At 44.1% G+C, this 24,150-nt stretch overlaps 1 protein-coding gene across 6 annotated transcripts in view; it reads right to left on the bottom strand.

The window, feature by feature from the left end:
• Window positions 1–24,150, bottom strand: part of Cdk5rap2 (CDK5 regulatory subunit associated protein 2) — a 174,271-nt gene that overhangs the window by 26,321 nt on the left and 123,800 nt on the right. For all 6 annotated transcript variants that reach the window (XM_029476183.1, XM_021159966.2, XM_021159965.2 and 3 more), the window contains 5 exons: window positions 21,536–21,667; window positions 15,770–16,343; window positions 13,725–13,957; window positions 6,463–6,511; window positions 3,730–3,908 (listed from right to left, as the gene is read on the bottom strand). In XM_029476183.1, the coding sequence (XP_029332043.1) occupies window positions 3,730–3,908; window positions 6,463–6,511; window positions 13,725–13,957; window positions 15,770–16,343; window positions 21,536–21,667 (1,167 nt within the window). The remainder of the gene's footprint in view (window positions 1–3,729; window positions 3,909–6,462; window positions 6,512–13,724; window positions 13,958–15,769; window positions 16,344–21,535; window positions 21,668–24,150) is intronic.

The following is a 24,150-nucleotide window of genomic DNA, read 5'->3' on the forward strand; positions in this document are numbered from 1 at the left end:
TGCAGATCACCTTCTGGGGCTATTTATATCATTAGGTTTAGGAAAGTTCTCCAATGTCTTTTGCCAAATTGCTCCTCTTTCAGGACTCTATTTAAGGAGCTCATGTGAAATGCTCACAGGTATTTGCCAGAATGCATGAAAATACGCATCAGAGCTTTACCTGTGACAGGAAACTGAGACATCTCAAATTGTTCGTTGAACTGAGGTCCATTCACTATGATGAGTAGTTACACAGCTATTAAATTATGTTATGAAAACTATAAATACCATAGAAAATGTATTATCATGTTAAATTTCAAAAGCTATGAAATTGGTTACAACATAATCGCAGCTCTCTATGTAAGAACATAAGGATAGTGAAAGCAAACATACCAAAAAAGCAAATACAATGAGCTATTAATTGCAGTTACATCCGGGTCATAGATTTCAGATTTCTCAAAACCCCTGTTAGACATTTTAACATATCATATAATATATATAAACTTAATTTTTTCAAACTTCCAAGATGAGCACGCATCAATTTTTTACCCTCTGTTCATCTCACTTCAGCAGAGAAAGAAGGCAACACAGTTTCACTCTAGAGGTGGATTTCCAGAGTCAGTGTTTAAAACATAATCACATTAAGTATCCAAAGGCAAAACTAATGTCTTTAATTCATCAATTAGGGTACACTCAGTATGTCTTAGTAATGTTTGTTTTAAAACATTATACTAATGTTATGACCCAGTTTTAATTCCTCCAAAATGGCTTTCATTTAAAAGTAGCACAATGTTACAGATCTTTTCCTAATTAAATAGTAATTTTGCCATGAATTTGAATGTTTATGAGATGACTTAATTCCCAGTCCTTCAGCTATCTCCTATTAATGCCAGAAGTGTGGCAAGTCATTTGGTGGAATGTCTGCCTCTCACTGCAGCAGCACGGAGGGGAAGACTGTCTGTGCGCACTCGTGATGTACCCAGAACCGGCCCTCCCAGCCCAGCCTTGAGGCCCCTGCCAACCTTCTTCCAGAAGCCAGCCCTTCAGCCCAGAGTCAACCAGGAGCTCACTGGTTTGAACTGCAACCTCCCTTGCTGGTTTACTTGAGTCACACAGTGCAGGCAGTGGGGTGATGTTGCTCCAAACAAGCCATCTTTCACAGAGGCTTTGGCTGGGAGTGAGAATTATCACATGAGCTGAAGGACACACTCCCAGGGGAATTAGATACTATGTATTAATTATGCAGCCATCCTGAGAAGAAAGAAACACTATACCAGCCTTTCCAAAATGGGAGAAATGGAGCTGTCTTAATAGTCAACTCTTCCACAAGTGTTAACTCATAAAAAACCATAAAGCTTATAAAAAGCTACCAGACACTAAAATGAAAGACTAGAAAAAACTGTGTGTCTTCTGCCAGGTAGTTCCAATTTGGAGAATCTATATTAAGAAAATGCCATCAAATAAGAGGAAGGCTTTGTTTTCAACCCCCCGCCCACACACACACACACACACACACACACACACACACACCCCAGTGTTTATAATTGTGAATTTCTAGAAAGGACTTAAATGCTGAACACTAGGAACAGAAGGAAAACTACAGTTCAGTCATTCAAAAGGACTGCTGTAGAAGTGACATTATCTAACGTCAGAAAGTCTATGAGAGAATGTGAAGTGAGCAAAGAAGAGAGATGCTAAATTATCTCTCTATACCGATTACAAACACAACAAAAGGAAAAAAAGACGCAAAGACAGAAAGGAAGAAGAGAAACAAACCAAAAAAGGAAATAATGAATATATTTGGACAGCTCTAGAGAGAGAGCTGGGTTCCTACTCAAGAACAAAGCTGAAAATATGCATGAATGGCAAAGGCTGCCCAGCACATCACATACCGAACAAAGCAAGAAGACATGCCTGAACCCCTAGGAAACTTTGAAAATTAAATTTTTATGTATTATTTTATCTTATATCTATTACCATATTAAAAACAAAATACAGTGAGAGGCAGAAGAGAGCTCTGCCCCAGGACAGAAAACCAGGGATCACATTCCCTCTGCCTTTGTCATAATGAGTACCATATTCCAGCACTCAAGCATATTGGGGGCACAGTGTACCCATGTGACCAGGCCTCATACAGCAGTCTCAGTATCTTGGAAAGGGACTGAGGGTCACAGTGGACTAGTGTAAAAGGAGGGAAATGATTTATGATCCAACCTAAAGTAGATGAAGGAAGAACCCACAACCTGAAGTAACAGAGAAATCAAGTACTTACAAATTCACAAAAATCTGAGGGATACCCCCAGAATTTCCAGGAAATGAGGTCCACGTAACTGGCTACTGGAAGAGCTGGCTCATCCCTTAGTTCTATCAAGAATGTGCATGTCATATTCTAGGTATGTCTAAGATGTGGGGCATGAGTGTCCAGAGGACTCTCAGAGGACATCATGAGCCAACATCTTGAAGCTAGTCTCCGTGGAACATCTCCATACAAAAGAAATCCAGCTGCGTAAACCAAAAGCTTCAAATATTTCTGAAAGCAATGGTTTATGTAGTTTAGGGTTAACAAGATTTTATTTTATTTTATTTTACAGCAAAAAGTGCTAGTGCCCAGGGTGTGCTACAGAATACACTGTGGAGCCTTAGAAAAATCTGGCGTAAGCAGGAGATCAGAGACCATCAAGAGATGTCCAGTATCTGCACATATTAAAGACCTAAAACCATAGGCTTTGGCCCAAACGCATTACCTTCTTGTAACTGCAGCTCATGAGGGTCACGCTCATCATTTATAGCTACTTTGTGCTTCACAGCAGAGCTGTGCAAATGCAAAAGGTCACACCTTGCACAGCTACAGATATTCACTATTTAACCCTTGGGTGGAAAAACTTGCTTAGTCCATCTGCTCTGCCTCTATGGTCCTTTGAATGTTTGAAATATATGGAATGACAAGCACTAAATCCAACTTCCTACCCAAACAGAGGCCATTGAGATGATAAGGTGACAGGAGACTAGGAGACGGTCCCTGGGAAGCTGACTTGGACAGTTTAGTCCACATCTAAAAGCAGAGCAAGGCAGAACATGTGTGTCTCTGAAAGCCCTACACTGAACACCTCACCACAGATGTGACGGTATCAGGGGGTGGAGGCACTGCAGGGAATTAGATCATAAGGATGCAATACCTATAAATAGGATGAATGTCCTTATGGCATAAACTGCAGGAGTTCCCCTGACCTTTCTTCCTCTATTCAAGTGGGAAGAGGATTCTCCCTAGAACTCAACTACACTGCCTAAAAGGCACACTAATCTCTGCTTTTCACACACCAGAATTGTGAGGAATGATTTGTGCTGTCTGCAGTCCCCAGGATTCATCTGCAGCAGCCTTAGTAGACCCAAACGAAGCACCTGATGCTATAGCCAATAGTCACACCTTAAGGGACATGTTTCAGGATGTGTAGAAACCAAAGAAGGCAGCCAACTACAGGGATCAAGCCCAGGGCTTTCAGCCCAGCCTGTGAGATGAGCAGAATGGGAAACCATCCATGCTATCATTTAAAGAGCAATCAAGACTTCCTCGCTGCCACCCACACTTTTCACACCATGGACCCTTCTAGTGATAAACCACCCTCCATGAGCAGCTCTGGCCCTCAAAGGCTCTCCCTTCATTGGCAAAAAATGGTCAGACATCAGCCCAATCTTCTCACCGAGACAAGCCGGCCTGATTGTGCCTCAGGTGCTCAGTGAGGTTCTGCGTACCTTGAGGAAAATGGCTCGCCATTGCTGGGTACTTCTCAGTATCGCTGTCTGGCTTCGGGTCTCTAGAGAGGAAGGACTTCTCAGACATTTCATCATCTGACAGAGCATGGGAGGCAGAAGGCTCAGGAGATTCAGGCAGGAGATGGTGGTAGGGTAAGTTGCCTTCCACAGTCCTTAACCTTCAAGATTGAAAGACAAGTCATTTCCAACTACAACCTACTGAGGTCATCTAGTGTAGACTGTATTTATAAATTTATGTACAACTACATAGGTAACAACTATAAGTAAAGAGTAAGAGGCCATGAATGTGAGAAGGGAGGGAACACGGGAGGAATTAAAGGGAAGAAGCTATGATATAAATAGATTATTCATATGAAATTCTCAAAATATTAAAAAAAATTAATTTTTAAAATTTAAAAATGAAATGTCATTTCTCACATCCTGATCACATGCTCAGCCACATATTTGAATACTTAGGGTTATTTTCTATTTTGTGACTGGCCATCCACTCAACTTCAGCCAACCCTTTTGTTTCCAGTAAGCAGTGCCATTCTGCAAACAGAATGGACTTGAGGCAAGGGGCACGTTGGTGGCACCTGTTACAAAGTGCTGCTCTGTCCCAGTGCTACACTCTCTGCTCTGGGTCTTTGTCCTCACAGACACCCTCTGAGGAAGAAGCCACTAGAGCCCTTTGACAACTGAGGCAGCCAAGGCTCATCATGATCCAGGGATCATCTCAGCTCCTAAGTGGCACCACTCAGATCTGACCTATGCCTACCTGGATCCACAGACTCAGGAGGATGTGAGAGTCCATCCAAATCCATGGGATGACCTTAGACTTAAAAATCTGAAACTTTTTAGGATCCTCCTGCAGACTCCCATATCATCATTCTGGCAATCATTTGGTTAGTAAGCTGTATTTGCAAGGACTGGGTAAGCTCCTAGGAAAACCCACCTGACCACTGTGAAAAGCCCATGTGAATCTTCACTGGAGATAAGCTCCTTAGTTTAAGTTCTTTGCACTGCCTCCTTTCCCTACTACTTATCATTATTCATGCACTTAGACAAGAGCACAGGACTATGAAGCTGCACTGCGTCCATTAAGAGGTAAACACACCAGTGCAGCTGCGCCCAGACAAGAGTGATGGATGCAGGGCTTGCTGCTGACTTGCGAATGGACAGCAGGACAAAGGGTACCCACTTCATTAGCTCAGGAATGACCCGAGTGCTGAGTCTACAGCTGAAAATGGTGGAGCAGAAGGAGGAGAAAAGCTGCCAGAGATGGAAAGGAGACACACCTGGTTGAAGAGGACAGAAAGGTTCCTTGCCTCCTGTCTGCTAAAGTTTGACCATTACTTCCCTAATTTCAGAAGCCTCCAATAGTCCTGTAGAAGAGTGTTGGGCTGAGAATTCCTAACACAGACTCTGCGGATCACTTGGTGGTCCCAGCTTGTCCCTCCAGCCATGTCTCCTTTGCATCTGCCATAGACATAATCTAGGGAGGTCCCAGCTCCGCTGGTTTGATTTCTCAGACCCCATGATTAGGTGGGACCAGTGTCACTCAATGAAGCATGCCTTTCCATCTCCACAGCTGCCAGCAGGATATGAAATAAAAATGGATGTATAGATGGAACTAGGAGGGATCTTTGGTGATACTGCAGAGGGAAGAGTGTTTCTTTTATGACTATAGAAGTCTTGAGAGGGACACCCCCCCTTCCTGCTCTCTGTAATGATGCTGGTGGCCTCTGTGATGCCAATGAAATCTATGCTTCTGCATCCCAGATTATCCATTTCTTCATTTCACTCCAAGGACTCCCCATGGACACACATATGAAAGAAGGTGTTCCACAGCATTTGGAGCAGCAAAATGTTTGGACAGAAGTAGACAAGTCCTCAGCACAGCCAGGTGGCCAAAAGAAAGTATACAATCCATGTTTCATCCTTATCCTTAAAAGGCAGCACAGGAAAACAGGTGCCAGAGCAAGAAAGACTTGAGGTCTAGTCCTAGCTCTGCCACTCAATTGCTGGTGTGTAGCTCTGACCCACAGGCTCCTCATCCTGAATAGCAAATGGAAATGCTTGTCTTGTGGCATTAGAAGCAACAAGGGTAATTTCCAGTTGGTGCTAGACATAGCTGTTGTTCTCTTTGAAGAGGGGTGAGCCAAATGGGAAAGTAGTGCAAACCACAGTTAAGTGCCTCATGTAACTATGTCAAGTAATAGGGCAAGAACAGATGATCCTGAAACAGAGAGAAACATGGTGTTGGCGAGATGTGTGGTCATTTCTGCTCCAGCTGCCTCAAAGGAATGGCTTTCCTACTGCTCGCTGGCAGAGTACCGAGCTATGCAGAGCTGTAGTCAGGAGAATAAGGAGCCATGGGGCAGGAAGAAGGTAGGAGGTTGAAGGAAAGGGAAATAAAACAAATCAGCTGACATGTGTAAGTGCCAGGCTTAGGACAGTGGAACCATCAGGCACCTACAGGAAGATCTGCTTGCAGTCACTGACACAACTACCACACACAAGTCACCTGAGCCTGAGGTGAAGCTGCAGGATCTACAATGGTGCATTCTGTTTGTTTGGTGTGTGGCCACTGTTGGTTCTGTGGGTATTGATGCCTTGTTTACAAGAAGCAGCAAAGTTACAGAAAGAAAGGGAGCTTTAAGTTAAAAGAACTTGCAGGAAATCCGAAGCTGGACAGTCCTGAGGTTTTCTTAGCAGCTGCTACACACTCACCCCTTGAGCAGTTCATTCTGGGGATGTGGTTCCACTCTGGCTGATTTTCCTGGAAGCAGAGAGAACATCAGAGGATGAAAACAGTTTTCAAAACGGTTTGCTGGTACTTCCTTGTCCAGGTATTTGCAGAGCCATGGACCTGTCAGTTTCAGCTGAGTTTACTCATCCTAGCTCCTCAGGAACTGGGTCCACATAACTGGACTCAACTTAGGAAGCAGCCACAACGGTCTCTCTGAATGCTGCTCCTTCCAACCTCTAAACACGGGTAACAGCAGGGCCTAGCTGCAAAGGCCTGTCATCCTAGCTGTTTAGGAGACCAAGTCAGGGGTCCTAAATTCAAGCTGGTTTAAGCAACTTAGTAAGACTGTTTCATAATAATAATAATTAATAATAAAGCACAAGATATGCTACTAGATCTAAGGAGACAGCTTAATCAGTAAAGTGCCATACAAGTATTAGGACCAGAGTTTGATCCCTAGCACCTACTAATAAATAAATATATATATATTTAAGCAGCAGCTTATGTCTAGAATTCCAGGCCTGGAGAGAAGGAGACAGAAGATCCCCAGGCATTCTTCTTGGACAGGCAGTCTAGAAAAACCAGTGATCTCCAAGTTGAATGACACGGAAGATAGGGAAGACATGTAACATCAACCTCTGCCCTCTACTCCAGCAGCCCCTACCTTACACTTCACACATACACACACACACACACGCACCTGCACAAACACATGTATACACACATGAGCAGGTACATACACAGATACAATATAAAAGGAGGGCTAGAGAGCACCTCTAGTGGTAGGGTGCACAGGTCAGTGGTACAGTACAGCACAGGTGAAGTTCTGGGTTCCATCCCTCGTGCCACAGAACATAACACAAATATCCTGTGGCACTAGAAAAATATAGGCTCACCATGGGGAGTGAGCAATAGAATTATAAAGCCTCCTTCTTCCTGCCCCTCCCCCAAGCTGGCACGCTCTTGAACTGCCTTCTGTTCTCTCTTCCAGGCATGTGGGCAGAGATGATGCTGACTTCATTTTTGCACAACCCATTTTAGTATATGCATTTCTCCTACTAAGTTTGCTTTAGAGTCCTCCATTGTGAAGATCATGCTAACATTCTATGGCAGGAACACGTGGACTGTATCTTGCAGTTCCCTAGTGGGTATTTAGGTCATCTCCAAATTTTCATTTTAGTAAATAAATGACATAAATATATCTGTGCACATGGTTTTATCTGCATTTAAATTATTTCCCTAGGAAAGACTCTCAGAACTGGGATTAGTGGAGAAAGCAGTATTGAAAAGTGCAGTTGAGTACAGTTGAAAAGGCCACTGTCGACAGCAGGGGAAATGACTAACAGAAACAACAAAAGAAAACAAAAATAAAGCACAGGATGCTGTTGGGAGAAAGACGCTGTGCTCTGTTCTTGCGTGTCATCGTTTGAAAGGATGCACAGACCCAGATTTCAAAGCAACTAACAACTTTATTTTAAAAATACTTCAAAACTCTGGAAATTGCAGACCAGGATGAGCTCTTTGAAGAAACTGATGCATGGCTAAAGAAGAAAAAAAAAGCCCTTCTATCGTTGCCTTGAAAAAGGAGACTATAATTAGACTGTACCCACGGTGCTCTAAACTCCCAAAGGAAAAGTCCCAAAACATCACCTGTGAGGAAAAAGAACACCAGAGAACACCAGAGCGAGTGGGTTTGTTTCTCATCGGGATTCAGCTTACAGTTCTCAAAGGGGGGCCTGCGTGGCAGGCAGGCTCCATCTCTACCCTGGCAGGTCACCACATACCTGCTACTGTACAGCACTGTTACCCACAGAAAAAAAGACGCATGGACCCAGTGTGGAGGCAGCAGCCCCTGAGTACAATGACTTTAGCATGGACTCTCCGCCTTGGGTTCACTATAATCCTACAGTACCAGCACTTACTTCCACTTTACAGCAGGAAGGGCAAGTCCAAGGCTCTGTGCTCCAGTCTCACCTTACTGCAGGCTACAGCTCAGAAGCCAGCAGGGTCATGGCAGGTACAGTCAATGCTCTATGCCTGGATTTTCTTGGTCATATCTTTCCCATACTAGGGAGACTCTGTGGCTTCCAGAGGTTGGCAGTCGACCAGCCTGGTAGATGCTCTCAAGTCTCTAGTGTGTGCCTATGTGTGACTTCTGCACACCTCGTCAAAAGGAGGAAGTCATAGTGATTAAGCTAGATCTCAAAGCCCCAGAGTGAAGGATGGTACCTGATGGGTGAGGCACCTATCTTCTGAAGGAACAGCCTAGGTGGCACTGGGGCTGCTCAGCAGCCTTCAGCTGATGAGAAGCCTCCAACCTCAGACCTCAAGACAGGCCACCAGCCAAGCCTTGCCAACAGCTAGAAGCTACATAAGTACCGCCAAGCAAACACAAGATGGTAGCCTGCTCCATGGGGATCACTGTACACTGAGAGTCATTTCCTTCAGGCACATAGCAGATATCTTTGGTCTGGGATAACTGGAAGCATCCTGAGCCTCCCAATCATGAGTACATCTTAAAACCATCAAAGATCTGGCCTCATGCCCACAGAAGGAAGTGTCCTAGTGCCACCAACAGAGTGAGCTCTCTCACTGTTAAATAAAAGATCTTTTGAGTAGCTTGTATTACATCCTTCCTCTATCACAATAGGGTCCTTTTAAAGTGAAGTGACAAATGGCTGTCATTTGGGGATTCATGAGGGGATGGTAACCACTGATAAACTGAGTTTCTTGGTGGAAACTGCCTCCACATAGGTGGCAGGAGACCATCTGTCAGCTATGGCAGGAGCTTGGGATGCACAGCACGAAAGCACTGTTTCCAGCTCTCTGGCAAACCTAAGAACTGTGAGCTCATGCAGTGAGGGAGTATCATGTTTTAAAACAGACATCAAATAAAAAAAAAAAAAAAAAAAAAAAGCCAGCTTTCCCTTTCTTGGGTGACAAACAAGAAGACCACAGTGAGAAAGTGACTTGTGAATGGCTGAACCAGACTGTTACTTGTTGCTCTTCAGAAGCCTCTTTTGGCACACAATTTCTCACCATGACTCGACATGATCCCCATACTCAAACCCAAGTTCCTGGTATCTCCAACTCAAGCCCATTCTTCTTCTCTCCTATCCACCATGGCTCCTCTCAGGAGCCTGGAACACACCGATGATATAAGGATGGATGCAGAGCTGTCCGATCTGTCCTCGGTGAGCTCACCTCTAAGGAGACAGTTACAGGGTGTGGTGATGAGGTACAGTGTGGTAGCAGTGAAGGCAAACACAGTCCAGCATCAGCCAGAGGGGAAATTAGAAGTGGGGGATGGAGGGAGCTTTGTGCCTCTCCCCTCTGCCCCAAGGTTCATTTGTTTGCTTTTAAGGCAAAATCTTCTACATATCCCAAGCCAGCCATAAACCCACAATCTTCTTTCCTCAGCCCTGCTTGGGATGATAAACCTGTACTACCATGCCAGGCATCTGGGCTTCATCTTTGAAGCAAAACCTATTCTATACAGAGGAAGTGATTCTGTGGTGACAGGATTCAGAACCTTTTGTTTAACAGCCTGGGACACTGTTATAACCAAAACTTACTTATTTTCTTTCCTTCTTTCCTTCCTTCCTTCCTTCCTTCCTTCCTTCCTTCCTTCCTTCCTTCCTTCCTCCTCCCTTCCCTTCCTCCCTGTCTGAAGTTTTCCNAAAACCTATTCTATACAGAGGAAGTGATTCTGTGGTGACAGGATTCAGAACCTTTTGTTTAACAGCCTGGGACACTGTTATAACCAAAACTTACTCCTTCTTCTTCCTTCCTTCCTTCCTTCCTTCCTTCCTTCCTTCCTTCCTCCCTCCCTCCCTCCCTCCCTCCTCCCTTCCCTTCCTCCCTGTCTGAAGTTTTCCCTCTTCTCCCAGTCCTTCCCTTCATTGACCTCCCCTCTACCCTACCTCCCAATCCTCTCTTCCTCAATTTCTCTTCAGAAAAGGGCAGACCTCTCATGGATATCAACCAACCATGGCAACATCAAGTTATAGTCAGACCAGGTACCTCTTGCAATCCTTGCTGTCACTTCCCAAATGCTGAATGTTTCCAAGGGCAACACGAGACACTTAAAATAAACTCACTTAATCCTTACAAACAACTCTGCTAAGGTAGGTGCTACTACTTCCATAGAAGACATCTGACCTTTGAAGTCAATAAGACCCATAAACCAGGGTATTAACTCCAATATCTGACTCCCAAGGCCACTCCAGCTTCCCTCTGATAGCCTATACCACAAAGTCCGACTGACATGTGTGAGTTGCAGATAACCCAGAGTGAAGAACAGGAACATGCTCTCTCTTCTATGGGGTGAGCAAAGAGAGCTTTGAGAGGATCAATACAATTTCTATAAAGAGTGAGTACAGCCTATGTAGAAAGGCACTGGTCTGAGCAGTCACAGAACGGGAAACGTAACAGGAACCTTTGGTCCCCACATCCAGCCTGACTAGAATGAGACAGGGACACATATATCGAAGTGGTTAGAACAGGCTGTGAAAGAAAACCTCCAATTTGGACTCTGCCATCTCCTGTGTGACCTTGTCCAAGTGAGCTGACCTCTATGCTCCTCACAGAAATAAGGATAGTGTATAGTTCCTCCTGTGCTGAGAATACAGCAAACATACAGTGAACGCCACCTTCCACATCTCTGCACTGGTTTTCCATCACACCAGGGAAAGTGTTGAGAAGGAATGAGGAAAAGCGTCAAGGCAAAGGATCATTAGTGACTGGCTTCTATTTAAGTGGCTAAACCTTGACAGCCATACTGAGTTCACTGAAGGGCTATCTTGGAATTGTCTCTGCACCAATTCTAGCACTCTGCTCAATTACTGCATTCCTCATATGCAGCTTGTCTCTGAAGACACCATGATGAGGCCATGCTGGGAAACCTGACTGCAACTCCAGCTACAGATCTACTCTGTGTCTGGCTCTGTGGAAGATCTAAAAGCTACAGACCTGCACTCTAGAAAAATGCATACTCCATAGCATCCTCCCAGTCCAGAGCCCTCATGGGACCCTGAGTTTCCAGCTCTGCCCTTAGCACGTGTCAAGAAAGCACATTACTACCTACCCTGCGTCTTAGATTCTGCCAACCGAATGCTGTGACAGAAATAGCAAGGATGCACTGAGATTCCAAGTCAGTGTTCTTTACAACGGTCCCCAAATGGACACAACCTAAGTGTCCATCCCTGGGGAATCATCAAATAAGGCAAAGGACATTTATATAGAAAATGTTCTGCAGCCACTAAAGCTTAATATGTGTTATCAATCACTGAGCAAAGGGAAAGGTTGCAAAGAGTCCTGTTGCTATAAAAAACCCACGTTTCTAAAGGGTCCAGGCACAGAAACTCGAGACTGCCCATGCACGGTTACACAAATGATACAATTAGGGTAGTGTCTGCCTAGCTATCATTCCACAGGAAACACGCTTGGTATTACTTTTTAAGGTCTATATTTAAATGTTTGACAACCTTTGCCATACCTTACATACCAATTACTTTATTGTAAATCCAGTTCATAATGCAAGAACCAGACTCCTTACATGAAATCCAAGAAATATCAGTCTCTGTGCCTCTTTTTATTCCCTGCATAGGGAGGAAGCTGCAGTGAGGTTCCTGTGGCCTTTGTACCTCGAAGAAAGTGAGGTTCTACACGTGCCATCTGCTAGCTCTGAATGTTCTTACCTCCAGAGGAAACAATAAGTGGGATGTTTGTTAGATTCAGGCTGAGAGAGAAGACATTGAACAGCCAGCTGAAGAGGGAGAGGAGCTGGTGCCAGAGGCAACTTTCCCCTCACCTCCCTGGCCAAGACCAGGGTCAGGGCCCGCTGAGAAAACACAACAAAGCATTATGGGCTTGGTCAATCCAGTTTTATCTGTCTGACACCCACTTACTTCTGCACTAGTAAGTGAAAGTGAGCTTATTTAGAATGCATGGTCCAGAGAGAACAGCCTTTATAAAGCTGCAAATAGGCCAGTGCTCCTATACCCTGATCCTCAAAGCTCTTAGGGAACAAATGCCAGGAAGCCAGTCTATGACAGGTCTTTAGGAAAACCACTAATGGCTACCAGATGGGGGAACTACCCTGTGTTTATCCTGGAATTAAACTGTACATACAGGGACCAAGGTGAACTATCGGTTCTCTGTGAGTAGAGGCAGAAGAACAGTTAAATCTGGCATTACAAAGTGCCCCGTGTCTCTAGGAAACTTACTTCTTTGGTTAAGGCCAGGTTCCTAACCTGCAAAGCACACAGATCTGAGGGTTTAGGCTCAATTTACCATTAACACATCTGACCAAAAGTACTTGGTCATGAGAACCACATGTCACTCATAAAGCCAAGGCCTAACAGAACCAAGAATGGTGGTTGGAATCAGAATGGCCCCCAGAGGATCAAATATTTGAATACTTAGCCAAAAGGAAGTAGTACTATTGGAGAGCACTATAAGGATTAAGAGGTGTGGATGTGTTGGAGGAAATGTGTCACTGGGAGAGGACTTTGAGGTTCAAAGGCCCAAGCCAGGCCAGTGTTGTACCCCCAACCCCTACAAATAAGGTAGCTCTCAGCTACTGTTTGTACTCTGCCATATTCCGCACCATGATGACAATCGACAAAACCTCTGAAATTGTAAACAAACTCCAAATAAATGCTTCCTTTTTCATAAGAGCTGCCTTGGTCATGGTATCTCTTCAAAGCAACAGAACAGTGACTATGACACTGAGTTATTGTCCAATTCCAAGAGCACTGTGATGCTCCAACTAAGTAATATCTACAATATCAAGAATACAAACAGATCTAGCGGGAACAGACTCATGCTAAGGGATGAGTTGTAAAACCCCAGCATGGCCATACATTCTCAACACAACCACAGATAAGGTACTTCCTCTCGTGGACCACTCTACACACCATAAAACTGGACTCACTCACTCACTCACTCACTCACTCACTCACTCGCTCACTCGCTTCCTGACTATGAGAACCAAGAAAAATGGAGGAGAGGGGACAGTGATGTCGGTGAGTGACAGGACTATTGGTGTCTAACAGAGATTGTCCAGGAGCACTTACCCAATAGGAGGGCTGAGAAAAGCAAGGGGGAACAAGAGACGCAAAGCGCAGGACTGTGAAGTAGAAGGCTGTTTGGGCTTAATGGCAGAACAGCCAGGTCAGTCTGTATAGCAAAGCCAACGAGTCAAATCTGCCGGTGCCCACACCGAAGGATACCTACGTACCATGGAGAAACAGCTTCTCCAGTTGCTCTAGCAGTCGAGCACACTGTGTCAGCTGCTCCCGGAAGCCCTCGGCCACACAACTGTCCACATCACTGGCTTGCAGAAGCTCCTCAAATGCCTTGATCATGGTGCTCATGTGTTGACGGTAAATGACACAGATGTCATGGCTATCCTTAATTTGCTGCCGCTGAAGGGAGAGCTCCCTCGCTTGGGACTGAACCAATGAATCGTATCTGATAAAAGAGGGAAGGAAAATGTGTGTGTCATTTTCGAATTGAATTTTTGTGACCTCAACACTAATTGGAAAAATGACAGAGCATAATTTCTGAAAGCCCGTAGCTGTACAAGCATATATACTTTAGAAAAATTGAAACTGTACAAGGTCACCCCTTCTTTGAGTTCAAACAGCCAACAAATGCTTGAACAAAGATTCTTCTGCAATATTTGTAACCTTAGAGAGCCCCCAATTAAAGCATAGATTGGCAAGGACTCAGGAGCACAATTAGTTTCCATACACTCTTCAAAGACACTATTCTGAATTGTAGAAACAAATGCCCCAAGGTCAGGGACCCACTGAAAATTCTAACCAAGTACAAATGTGTATACGGCAAGGGTAAAAAGATAGGACTGCCTGCTTTCAACTGAAAGAGTCAGGAGGACTCTAGGCTACCACCTTACTGAGTGACTAGTTCCCATCAGTCATGGGAACAAGTTATCTTAGGTCACCTGGTTCTCCCAGGCTTCTAACAAATGGATTCATGAAGAAAAGGAAAGCTTTCTCAAAGGTATTTAGAGCTAAAGCATTGCTTTTCAAACACACAGATTGTGAAGATTTATCATACAATACCACCCCCTCACCACCAGGTGCCACCCTTCTCTACGCAGGCCCAAGAGTTGGTAAGAGCAAGCCTGCAGCTTCCTCAGAGGAAAAACAGCCACAGCAAGCTGGATCTAGAGTGGCCTGACAGGCACGTCTGTTAACCATGACCACTGTTAATACCAATAAGCTACAAGCAAATCACATGAGAGCCATCTTACGGGTGGGGTAGTTCCGGGGAAGACTAAAAGTGGGCAGTATGGGCTGGAACCCTGGCAGGGGCTCTGACCACGGGCAAGTCACAGAAGTCTCTAGGAGTCTCAGTTGCTCTGCTAACTAAAACGAGTTGAGAATGCCTCCTGCTCAGTGTGTCTGGAACTAAATAGTTGAGTTCTTTCCCAGTGGGGTGGTACACACTTGCCATCCAGCACTCAGGAGGCAGAGGCAGGAAGAATATGAGTTTAAGAGCAGCTTGAACTATGTGGTGAAACTCCATCTCAAAAGAAAATAAAACAAACACGTCCGAGCCTGAGGGCTGATAAGTTTCCCTCAGTCTTGCTGCTTGGGTAGCCTTGAAAAAAAAAAAAAAAATCACTCTATCTCTTGACAATCCAGAACAGTGCTTTTCTCAAATTAGTAACGATGAAGGTCAAATTTACAGACTATCCCGTTTTTTTTTTTTTTTTTTGCCATATCTCACGAAGCCAGTGTACATATTTATAACTATAAAGCATTATCTTCATGACCCAAGAATTTCTTGCTTTCTACACAGGCTTATTTCTCTAAGATGACCTTAAAGGGTAAAGATATGAAAAACATTTATATTCCTCCCAACCTGCTTAGGACATCCATTTTATTTCCACAACAAGGCAAAAGCCAATAACAGAGTTCAAAAATAAACACAGCAGGCAGCTCAGTAAACACACTGCAATCCACCGTCTGATGCCTGTGGAGTTTCTACACTGAGTCCTCAGCCTGAGGAGGGCAACTCCTGCCCTGCCAATCTCAGAAGCTGCCCAGCTCCTAACGTACATGCATAGAGTGATGCTGTGCGCTCTCACCTTTCGCTCTCATCCTGGCTGCCTGAAGCCCAAGTGAAGCCTTCCCTAGGGTACACTCTATCCACCCAGGGAGTAGCATTCGCTCAAGAGCTGCTGGGTTCCTACATAGCAACAACCTGGGAAACCTGCAAGCCTAACGAGGAGGCTGAAGCAGCAATAGGATGTACCTTGATGGCGAGAGGTCTTGGAACTTGTTCTGCAGGTTATGGATTTCACTGAAAAGTTCCAAGTTCAAGTCCTGCTCCTTCTGTAGCTCCTGCTCCTGGTCCACAAGCTGCCGCTTGAGGCTCTCTAGCATCCTGCCATCAATCATCTCCGGGGTTAGTGGACGAAGGATTTTCATATGTTTCACATATCGTACTTGGTGCAAACTTGAAAATGTCATCTCTTCTTCATCAATGTGGCCCTTAGGCTTGTTCAAGCCATCTTGGGCCCCTTCTGTCCCACACAAAACTGTGATAATAGCCTCACTGCACTGAGAGTGCTTCAGTAGCTGGACAATGATGTTCCGGTAGCCTTCCAGCTCGGTTTGCAAGTCGTTGATTTTCTGTTTTAAGTCTTCTGTGTCATCAGGGATATTGATATTCTCAGACTGGTCAGTTCCATTCACGCTGACTTTAACAGAGAGCTGACTCTTGGAATCCAGGTAAGTGGCTATGGAGGATGGGCCTAGGAGGTCTTCAAGATTCTCTTTGCATGCTGGTAATAAGGCAAGGTCATCAGGTGGACAGATCTCAGAATCTGAAAATCAAATACTAATCTTTGTCAGTGTCTCCTTTTGCTGCAATCAACTTCTTAACTCTACAGTTTCCCACAGTTGAATTCTGGATCTTAAATGTCCCCAACGCCCGTGTATTAAAGGCTTGGTTTATAGCACCACTGGAAGGTTGTGCTGTGTTTAGGAGGTGGAGCCTTGTAGAAAAAGATCATCACTAGAGAGGACTTTTAAGACCCTAGCCCCCAAACCCTGGTTCCTAAATGGTTCCTAAACATTATGAGGGTGAACAGATATACTTTATCAGATGTCCCCACCACGATATTATTCCCTCACCAAAGGCTCAGAGTGACAAGTCCAGGAAGTCATAGACTGTACCCATGAGTCAATATTCTTTGTTATTTCAAGTTGATTGTCTCAGAAACTTTGTCATGCTCTAGAAAGCTGACTAGCATACTATTTACCATTCAATCCACCCTCTTTCTCATGTTGGAAGCAGCCTAGCCCACACACCAGCCATGGCATGTCCCCACAAAGTCATCAGACCCTTCTCCCCACATCAAGCTGTTTCACAGTTCCATGTTTTAGCATTTACTGTGTCCAGAATAAATATTTGTCCTTCCCTAGTCAGTCCTAGTTTTCCTTCTTCTGTGAGCCTACCTTTGGACTGTACACTTTTCTGTGTACAATTATGTGCCCCCTTGTCTATGCATCACATACATGTAGGTGCCCATGCAGGTTAGGAGAGAGTGGCTGAACCAGAATTACAGGCAGTTGTGAGCTCAGGAGTTAGGTTTTGACATAGGTCCATTGTAAGTAGGTGTTCTTATCCACTGAGACATCTTTCTAGGCCTGAAAAATCTCTTCTTTAAAATCAAAAGACCTGGTCTCCAACACTGGCTGTGCCACTTTGTTTTAAATAACCTTACTTGAGCAAATTAATGGGCCACTCTGAGCCCCCAGAATTTCATTTGCAAGGTAACAAGAACACCACTCAGGAGAAGAACCAGCAGTATTTGTTGGTTGAGATTATATTGAACAATATCAGAAAAAGAGTAACAGTAATAATAAATTCAGCAGTAAATGAATTCAGAGAACAGGAATGCTCCTTGATTCTTTAGAACCAATTCGTCAACGATGGAAGAAGATGTCATCATAGAAGGCATCAAAGCAAAGGCTGGCTCAGCAAAAAGCTTTAAAATTTAAAGGCAACATGAGCCGGACTAGATGATCTAGGATGGTTTTCAGAAACACAGTCTGTGGAGCCACAGGTTCTATAATTTGTTCCTCACGGTCTCAAGGCTACTCTTATCTTTGTTAACAATGTCAACATCATCATTGGATTTTTGGACAACAGTGGGTACATGCCTTAATAGAAGTATTCCCAATATAGCAGTTCTCCAGTGCTTAATATGTCATCAAGGGAAAACCATGCTGTTCATCTGTTTCTCTAGAATCTGGCACAAGACGGGCGATGGAAAATGTACATGATAACTATTGTGCTCAAAGAGGGTAAGAAGCAGAAAGAACGATTGATCTCTCAGCAAGGTTTTCTTCTAGGAAGTCATCCTCCAAGATAAGGAAATAGATACTAACCTAAGCCCCATAAGTTACATGTGTCCCAGGAAGCCGAGGATGCAGCCTACCACATCTATAGACCACAATGTCACGCTGCAACATCAAAAGATTGAATAGCCCCATGAACACAGAAACCTCATACCATGGCTTGCTTTTGATAGTAAGAAAAAGAAATCTTTCTTCCCTCAAAAAACTGAAGATAATCTTGATGTGTTTTGTGAAGGAATAAAACATAAAGCATAGAAAAAGGCAACTCCTACACAAATGTCACTTTGAGACCTAGCACTTAGAGTGACAGGGGGATTGTGTATGCTCATACCTCCACTTTAAACTCTGCTCCTAACAAGCCAACAAGCATAGCATTCCTATATGTCACCCTTTAGACGTACCCTCAAGGTAGTATGGAAACATAATACAAGTAGAAGCTTCCTAAAATATATACATATATGAAAGTGATCTAAGTGAAATGCCAAACAATGGGGGAAACAGAGTCCCAATTGTTCATCTCTTGAACCTTCAGTCCTGAGATGGGTTACATTTAATTGGATTGTTAGTCAAAGAGGTCCCATAGGAATCTCCAAACAACTCAGGCTGTTGTCAAGGCTACGGGTTGTTCTCACAAACTGTCAGCAAGACCCCATTACTGAAGAAAACACCTGCATAACTTGTTGAGCATGGAGAAGTCAAGCTGGTATGAACAGTCTTCACTCCCATTTCCTAGGTTCTACTATCTTTGGTAAAGGATGGTCTTATACATACTACCGAAAGTGAAATGTAAACACCAAGCCAGCCACAAAATCTTTACTCTGCAATGATATTCTGCCTGCAAGAATTGCTAGGGCAATCGTGACTCAAACATTTTGGGAATAACCAATCAATATCTGATTTGACTTCAGGATTACTCCATGAGATGGGATCTATACCTGGCACAGCTTGAGTGACCAAGAACCAGATACTAAATAGCCCAGGGACATAGGGTAAAAACAAATACTACTATTCTTCTTAAAAAACAGCAGTAGAATGACTCCTAATGACATTCTGCTATACTCAGAGCAGTGCCTTGGTTAGCCATCGTCAGAGAAATACCATCCTGCAGCAAATGAGACAAATACAGAGACAGCCAGACACAATGCAGAGAATGAAAAACCTTAGAACACACAGACTTAAATGAGATATCTCCATCAAATTCTTCCCCTCAGAGTTCATGGAAATCTCCAGACAAAGATAAGGAAAGAGTCTGAGAGGCAAAGGGGATGGAGGATATCATGAAAATAAGGCCATCTAAATCAATGTAATTAAAGTTCTCATGAACTCCTAGACTGATGCAGTAGTCACAGGACTTCATAGGTCTGACTCAGGTCCATTCGGTATTCATTATGGCTTCCAGTTTAGTGTTGTCATTGGATTTGCACTGAAGGCACAAATCAGTGGTCTCTGAGTCTTGTGGCTTCTCTTGCGATATTTATTTTCCTTCTATTGGTTTGTCTTGTTCAATTCCCATGTGATAGTTTTTGTTTCATCTTATTACACATTCTTTTGTATTATTATCCACTAGAAACCTGTTTATTTTCAAATCAGAAACACAGAGTAGTAGATCGTGACAGGTGGGCAGGTGAGGGGGAACCTAGTGGAGCCGAGCCAGGGAAACCATAATCAGGATACATTATGTGAGAAAGAAAAAAATCCATTGTCAGTAAAAGGAAAACAAAAACACCACCACAACCTCTCTTAAGAAGAAGTACCCTCAAAAGTCCACCGTCTACAATACTTTGTGATTTAGCAGAGGTAGGGATTTGACTTCTTAGCTCTGAGGCCAACATATAGCAAGGCTTATGGCCTGCATCAGTAAAGCAATGTCACTTTGCTAATCTCTGCTCAGCAGCCCGAAATGAAGTTCTGAAGAAACTACCTCCACTATTTGGTTAAAACTGTATGGACGTTGTGAGAAATGCGCATATGTATATGTATATGTATATGTATATGTATATGTATATGTATATGTATATGTATAGTACATGTCTGAACTCACAGGCTGGCAGGCCTTGGACTTAAGATTATGCATGTACCAAAAGTGGCTTATGTGCCCAGCACCTCACCTGAGTTGTCTGTGTTACTGAAGGCTTTAAGAGCTGGAGGATCTACCCAAACTATAAAATAGAAACACTGCAAATGATGCTTTCTGTCAAACCACTCCTATGATTGGGGTCTCCTGTGTCAAAAGCATGAGTAGAGACATCTCTGAAGCCTCAAGAGTAAGGCCAATAGGCAATAGGACCTGGGCAACTTATGGCCTCCATTCACTCCCCAAGCACTTACCAAGGTGTTCTTGGAAAAGGAGCCAAAGGTAAGGTGTTACCCATGGCATGCGGCTCTGAGCCAGGCAGTCAGTGAACAAACTAACTCAACACCAGTATTCAAGTCCTAAGAAAGTCAAAAAGTATGCCCACAAAAGATACATTGAGGGTAGAGACCTCAGAATGAAGCTTCAGTGAGGCAAGAAAAAGGGGAATTCAAGCAGAAGCAGCCACATGTGTATTGCACTGGACTCACACTCAGAAAGGTATATACAGCTCAGTGACAAGTGGTTACTGAGAGGGGAAGGCACCATCCAGAGACCTCCACCATTCGCTAGCCATGAACAAGGACCAGGCTCCACAGCTTCTAAAATCAGCACCACCACTAGGGAGCAAGTGTTCAAACACATGAACCTGTGAGAGGCATTTCACATGCAAACCATAACCCACAGTGAGCTAAGCAACACTTTGTTGCCTGGTCCAGGAGCTTTGGTCTGAAAGCAAAGACCACCCGGAGAAGCACAAGGCCGTGCAGTCTTCCAGGCTGAGGAGAATGCACAGCAGACCTACTGAGGCCACAGCTCAGTCTTTTTCCAGAGGCTGGTTACTCCCTGGCCATCTCATCACAGACTTAGAGTTCCCAATGATCACAACGTTTTACGAAGTGAAATCTATCCAAAACAAGAGTGATTTTGTTTTTAATGAAAAGATAAAACATCTAAGGAAAAGAGAGTAAGCATTAAGCATTAGCTCATCTTGGATAAACAGAAATGTGGATAGTAGTTGTACGGTCCTTTATGTATATCTGTGTGCTTTTAATACTTCATAATTAAAGGGAAGTAATACAACTTGCTGGAGGCCTCGCTCCAGGCCTCACTCGTCTCTGTATCATCTCCACTGACCTACTGAGAAAGCTCACAATCTTGGTCTCAGCAGTAGGCTTTCCTCTGATCTACTCCTCCTGGATGGACAAAGACAAATTCAACAACAGCTAACATTAAGCTGGATCCTAGTGGCCTGCTACGATCCCATGTCCATAATGTGTGAGATGCTCTGAGAGATGACTGTGTTACACGAAACAACCTGAGCCCACTCTCTACCTTGAAGAGTCTGATGCTAGACCATTAAGTCCCAAAGACGTTATGATGTTCCCTGACTCTTCTGGCTCCCTCCCAGCTGTGTGACCCTAAGTCAGTAATTTTCAAATTGACCTCACCAGTCCTACATGTTATATGGGAATGCTAATCAAAGCCCTCAAGAGGGCCTTTTAGGGCCTAGCAAGGACATTGATATAAAACAATCCTGAACAATGTCTAGTACTCAGTAATAGGTGGTTGAATTCTAACCGATCTCAAAGCTTGTATATTGGTCACTGTCCATGTCCTTGTCTCTCCCAGCAGACTGTGTGGTTTCAGGTCCTTCTTGCTCGCCTGGGTTGTCCTGGAAGGCTGTTCTTCCAACAGCCTGGGCTGCAGGCACTGGCAAAGAGACAGAAAAATAAAACTGTAGATTGAAATTTAGCCAAACAACTGAGAAGAACACAAAGATGCAACCGGGAGAATAAAAACACTAGGGAGGGAAAATGCAATTTATAAGATAAAATTAATCTATTGAGCTGCCATAACAGGACATAAAAGCATAAATATAGTACAGCTTGTCTGAAATGGTTTAAATCCAAGTTCTCAAAAAACTGAGTGAGAAAAAGAATTCCATCAACCCATGCCCACTTTTGCAAAATGCGAGAAGCCCAGAGGCTCCTGGGTGATGGCCAGAGCAATACTCAGCTTCTGAGATGTTGAGATACCTGGATGATGCACCCCAGGGTCTCAGCAAGTGTACAGAGCAGATGGCAAGTCCTAGAAAAATGCCAGTCTCTCTGCTGGGCTGAGTCACCTCTGTCATAGCACTTTCCCCTCATATGCCACCCCACCAACGCTGATTTAATTATCTGCCCTCTCCGTATATAAGACAGGGAGCTCTGAGAAGGTAGAGAACTATATGTGGTCTGTCTTCCTCCTAGTCTCAAAGCTGGTTGGAGACACAGCAGGTAGTTAGATAATGTATACCAACAGGGTAACTAAATGCCTAGATGGGTTAATGGGAAGCAGGAAAGGAGAGAGGTAAGTCTGATTCTATGGAAGATGGACTGACCCTGAAACCTCAAGTAGGTGAATCTAAGAGACAACCTAAAATAAAAGTGAAGCTGCCTCTGGCTGCAGAGCATGAAAAAGTCCCTATGAGAGTATTTATGTGCTAGGTCTCACGGAAGAAGAAAGAATACAAAGCTTTGGAGACAGTCAGGCTACTTCAAATGGAGCTCCGGCAATGAGTACCAGTGTGACTGTGGCCAAGTCACTCTGTCTCTTCAACTGCTGCCTGGGCTTAAGACAGACAATAATTACTGGAACTGCCTCCAAAGATGGTAGGAAGATTCAATTACATCATGTATTTAATGTGTACGATGCGTTCCACAATTAACAGGGACTCTAATTTTAATGCCACAGGAAGCCCAAGGGTCTGAGAATTACCTCCAATCCCTGACCCACTCTAGAAATGCCCTGGTCTAGCACAATTTCATATTCAATACGCGCATCTTTCATTGGTAAGCTAGAAACTGCCAAGCTTTCTGAGCATTCGTCTCAGTTCTTGCTCTAAGAGAACCTGGGCTGTCTCATGGAAACAGCTTCTCCTGCAGCCTCTGAGGTAGAGGTTATTATTCCCACATTCTGGTATCCTAAACCTAGGGCGTCTATAAGAACCTGTGCTCCTTGCTTCCATGTGCGGACCACTTATTCCTCCAGATATCCCCACTGTGCAGCTCCTGCAGCAGACTGCCTGCTGACTGATCACTCTTTCTTCCCTCAGTCATCTCAGTCCCTGCTTTACTGGGTCTCTACAGATTCACTGGTAACATGGAACCTGGTGGCCCTACCTCTTTATCTATCCTAACAGCGCAATTCCTCAGATGTCTATCCATGCTGTCTCCACCTTCTCACCTCCATGGTCTCTCTCTGGAAACCATGTCAATAAGGCCCCTCCCACAAAAGCTTTCTTCTTAAAGGCCTCAGTAAACACCAAGGCATATCCTCAAGCCTCATTTTACCATCAATATCTGACTATCGCTCTAACTCAGCTTCTGAGATGTTGAGATGCCACCAGTACTTGGTATCCCACCTCACCTGCTGTTCCTCCTCAATTCAACTTCTAACCTCTGGAATGCCCCAGCCTCAAAGTATGGCTCTGAGCTACACAATACCAAATATTGGTATTCAGGGCTGTTCCCTGGTTTCTTTTCAAACGTATTTGCCTCTCCTAGACACCAAACTCACCAGTTGCCAGCTGCCTACCTAAAGTCTCTACTAAGATGTCCAACAAACTCTTAACCAGAAATCTAGCATCCCCCAAGCCAGCCTCTCCTGTGGTCTTTCCTATCCTGTTGCAAAGCAACCACATCCTTCCAGTAGAGTGCAAAGGAAGCTATCCCTTTAAAATCCAAGTTGTACCCTTCCTTCAAAAAGTGAAATAATACATTTTTAGACCTTAGGGTCACCAGCATAACTTTAACGCCACTTCATAATGAAACAGTACAAATGATATGTGAATGAATGGGGCTAGGTATCAATAACCTTAAATCACTAAAGCAATCAGCAAGCTTGATTTGGCCCAAATTTGTCAATTTGTCAATTCCTGTTTTAAAGCTTAAGTCAGACCATGTCCCTCTGAGGCTCAGAAGCCTCCAACAGTCTCTAATCTTGTGAAGATGGCATACTACAATGGTCTCTTGAATCACACTTGGTTTGCTGCTCACTGACCTCATCTTGCACATCTCTGCCTATCTCACAGGCCATGCACACCACCCATATAACTGTTCTCCCTTCTCTAAAGCGAAGTCCTCAAGTATAAAGCAACAGCAGGGCCTTTCCTTTTGTCCCTCCTCCCAGAAGGACCAGCATGATGCCAC

The sequence above is a fragment of the Mus caroli genome, chromosome 4 (genome assembly GCF_900094665.2).
Source record: "Mus caroli chromosome 4, CAROLI_EIJ_v1.1, whole genome shotgun sequence".
In the NCBI taxonomy this organism is placed as follows: Eukaryota; Metazoa; Chordata; class Mammalia; order Rodentia; family Muridae; genus Mus; species Mus caroli.